The sequence below is a fragment of the Theropithecus gelada genome, chromosome 15 (assembly GCF_003255815.1).
Source record: "Theropithecus gelada isolate Dixy chromosome 15, Tgel_1.0, whole genome shotgun sequence".
Classification (NCBI taxonomy): Eukaryota; Metazoa; Chordata; class Mammalia; order Primates; family Cercopithecidae; genus Theropithecus; species Theropithecus gelada.
In genome coordinates this window covers 46,306,259-46,309,157 of record NC_037683.1, presented here as the reverse complement: position 1 = coordinate 46,309,157, position 2,899 = coordinate 46,306,259, and the positions used below count along the sequence as shown (strand labels likewise).

Below are 2,899 nucleotides of genomic sequence, written 5' to 3'. Positions count from 1 at the left end.
TTGTTTGTCACATCACCGTGCAAGTTACATTCATCTTCCACTGGAATGACTAGAGCCCCCAGGCAGTGGTCTGACTGCAGAAGAGCAGAGAACTGGCTTCTGGGGGCAGATAGGCGCTCTTGTGTCTCCTTACTGGTCATGGTTTAGCATGGTTCCTCCCCACAAGTCCTTAGTAAACAAAGCACTGGCAAAAACCCAAGTCACTACCTTTCAACTCTCTTGGACAAGGGGAGCTTTTCCTCAGCTTGGACTGAGACCCTGTGCCCTAGAAGTGCTATTCTGACTAGATCGTATGAAAGGAGTGGGTGCAGGAGACAAATGGCTAAATGAAAATGTGAGCCACTGGTCCCCATCTGCAGCTACAACTTAAGATGCCTACAGATGTGGTCAGTGTGACATGTGCAGGGGGCAGAGGAAGGGATGGCCAGGGAGGGTGTTCCCAGGGACAGTAGCATGCCTGCTGGCCTTCACTTCTTAGCCTTGCCCTGGGCAGCCACAGCTTCCATGGCTTTATGCACAGTAGCTTCATCCCCCAGGAATTGCATGGGCTTGATGGGCTTCAAGTTCTTTTCCAGTTCATAGACAATGCGAATACCAGTCGGCAGGTTCACCTCCATGATAGCCTCTTCAGAGAGACCCTCCAGATGCTTGACAATGCCCCAAAGGCTGTTGCCATGGGCTGCAGTCAGTACCCATTTCCCCTCTTTGATCTGAGGAACTATTTCCTTCAGACTCTCACCGGAGGATAGCTGATCTTCAGTGAGGTCTGCACACCTGCAATTCTTACTATTGTTGCTGTAGAAAAGATGGTTGGGCTCCATCGGAAGTGGTGGGACATCATAGGAGCGCCTCCAGATCTTCACCTGGGCCTCGCCATGCTTCGCAGCAGTTTCTGCTTTATTGAGGCCAGTCAGACCCCCATAATGCCACTCCTTGAGGCACCAAGTCCTCAATACTGGTAGCCGCATCTGATCAATGGCATCTAGCACTGTCCAGAGGGTTTGATCGCCCTCTTCCCTAGAGGGAAAGCAGATGTCAAACTCATAGCTAGCATCTCGCAGAGCCTGCCCACTGCGCTTTGCCTCCTCATGGCCTACCGGGATTAGGTTGGCATCGTACCAGCTGCTGAAGTGATTCTCCAGGTTCCACGTGCTGTCACCACACCTGATCAATACTAGCTTGTAGGTGGCCATGGCGGTGGGCTGGGGATGCAGCCTATGTTTTGGATTCTTGCAAATAATTCCTATTTGTTTCATATGATATTCTCTGACTGGGACTTGCTATGTCAAGTAATAAGTTGGTGAGTGTGTCTTTGCCTGAAATCAGAAAGTCAGAATATTCTTGTAGCATATGTCATTGGGTAAAAACATTGTTACACTTGGGGGAGAAAAAGGAGTCCTTGTCTGGGATGTAGTAGAAGCTTTCAAAGCCCTAATGGCAAGAAGTTGTCACTGAGCTGTTATTATGTGAATAAGTATGTAGTTGAGATGACAGGGGTCAGAAAGAGTCAACACCTCAAATTCTCTTCTTAGGGTCTTACTCTGAGACAGTGAGTTAAGTCTTTATGAAGTAGGTGTGGCGAAAGTCAGGGAAGCTGCAGACAAACCTCTGCCACACATAGGCTTTTTGCCAAGGGCCCCAGGGCCTCAAATCTCTCTTGTTTTCTTTCAGTCAGACTTGAGGGACATGGGGTGTGGGTAGAGAAGAGTTTTAGTACTTCCACGAAGTTGCTGTAGGTATTACCGAAATGCTATTGACTTAGTGACTTTTAAAGAACAGGACTGAGATATACCTCTGCCAGCCAGAGTCCACCTGAGAGTTTGTTTTGTGAAAGGAGGACCTGAGCTGTGTTGGGCAGTGAAAGCCCCTCTGGGAGAAGAATGGGATAACTGACCTTCACCTGCTTGCTCTGTCTCTGTTTGTTCTAAAATACCAGCCGAGCAAGCTCTATTCTTACTTGTTTCTGGGCCCTACCAGGTCCTAGCAAAGTGCTGTCAGAGACAAAAGGGCATGGGCTTTGGAGTTAGAGTTGGATTCAAATCCCCACATTTCCTTCTCTGAACATTTTTAAGCCTTTCTTATCTGCACGACTACTTCCCAAAGAAAGTCCTCGTCTGCCCTCGCATTCCCCTTGAACTGCATCACATAGTGTCTTCTCTTCTTAGCTAACCTCACTATATGCAAGTGTTCAACCTGCTGTCTTATCAGAGAGCCTTTTTTTTTTTTTGTACTGGACTTAGAGCTCCTTGAGTGCCCTCGGCATGTTCTGGTTCCTCCAGCAGTTCAATTACAGTAGGAGACATGTTTCTCTGGTTCTGTTTGCTCTTGTGTCTGGCTGCTGGGTTCCCAGCTGCTAGAGGTCTTTAGGGAGCGGCTATCCTGAGAGAGAGGCAGACACCATAGTCTGTCCATGGGGATAGGGGTGTGAGCCACTGGCCAGTTATCAATTCTTTAATAGGCCCCAAGTTGCAAGGGCTGTTAACACCTAGGACATTCCCTGCTGGGGGACAGAGACAACTCAGCTCCTCCTTGAGGACAGGGAGAATCCTCCCAGACCTCCAGCTCTTTCAGCAACACTGACATGGAAGTCACAGACCTGCCCCTCTGTGGCCCATGGCCTGTTCAAATTGACTCCTAGATACCACAGTATTCCTCCTTTTTCTTGCCCCAAGACTTTTTGAGGCTTGTTTCCAGGATCTCCTCTGGCACAGAGGTAGAAATTCCTGTTCCACTCCTGTCTTATATGCCCCCACCCGAGCCACTGGCACTGCCCACACCTTTCAGCCTTAGCAGCTCCCTAGCTTAGGAGAACAGAGCAGCTGGGCTGCAGCTGGGTTGGGATGCATCGTGGATGTCACAGAACAAACTGCCATTTTCCCAGACTCCTCCTTACCCCTCT

The 2,899-nt window shown here is 49.2% G+C and overlaps 1 protein-coding gene across 1 annotated transcript; it reads right to left on the bottom strand.

The window, feature by feature from the left end:
* Positions 1–467: 467 nt before the first annotated feature.
* On the bottom strand, positions 468–1,193 carry LOC112608399 (phosphoglycerate mutase 1-like). Its single transcript, XM_025360285.1, has one exon. It carries the CDS (start codon positions 1,191–1,193, stop codon positions 468–470), a length of 726 nt encoding a protein of 241 aa, XP_025216070.1.
* Positions 1,194–2,899: the final 1,706 nt, after the last annotated feature.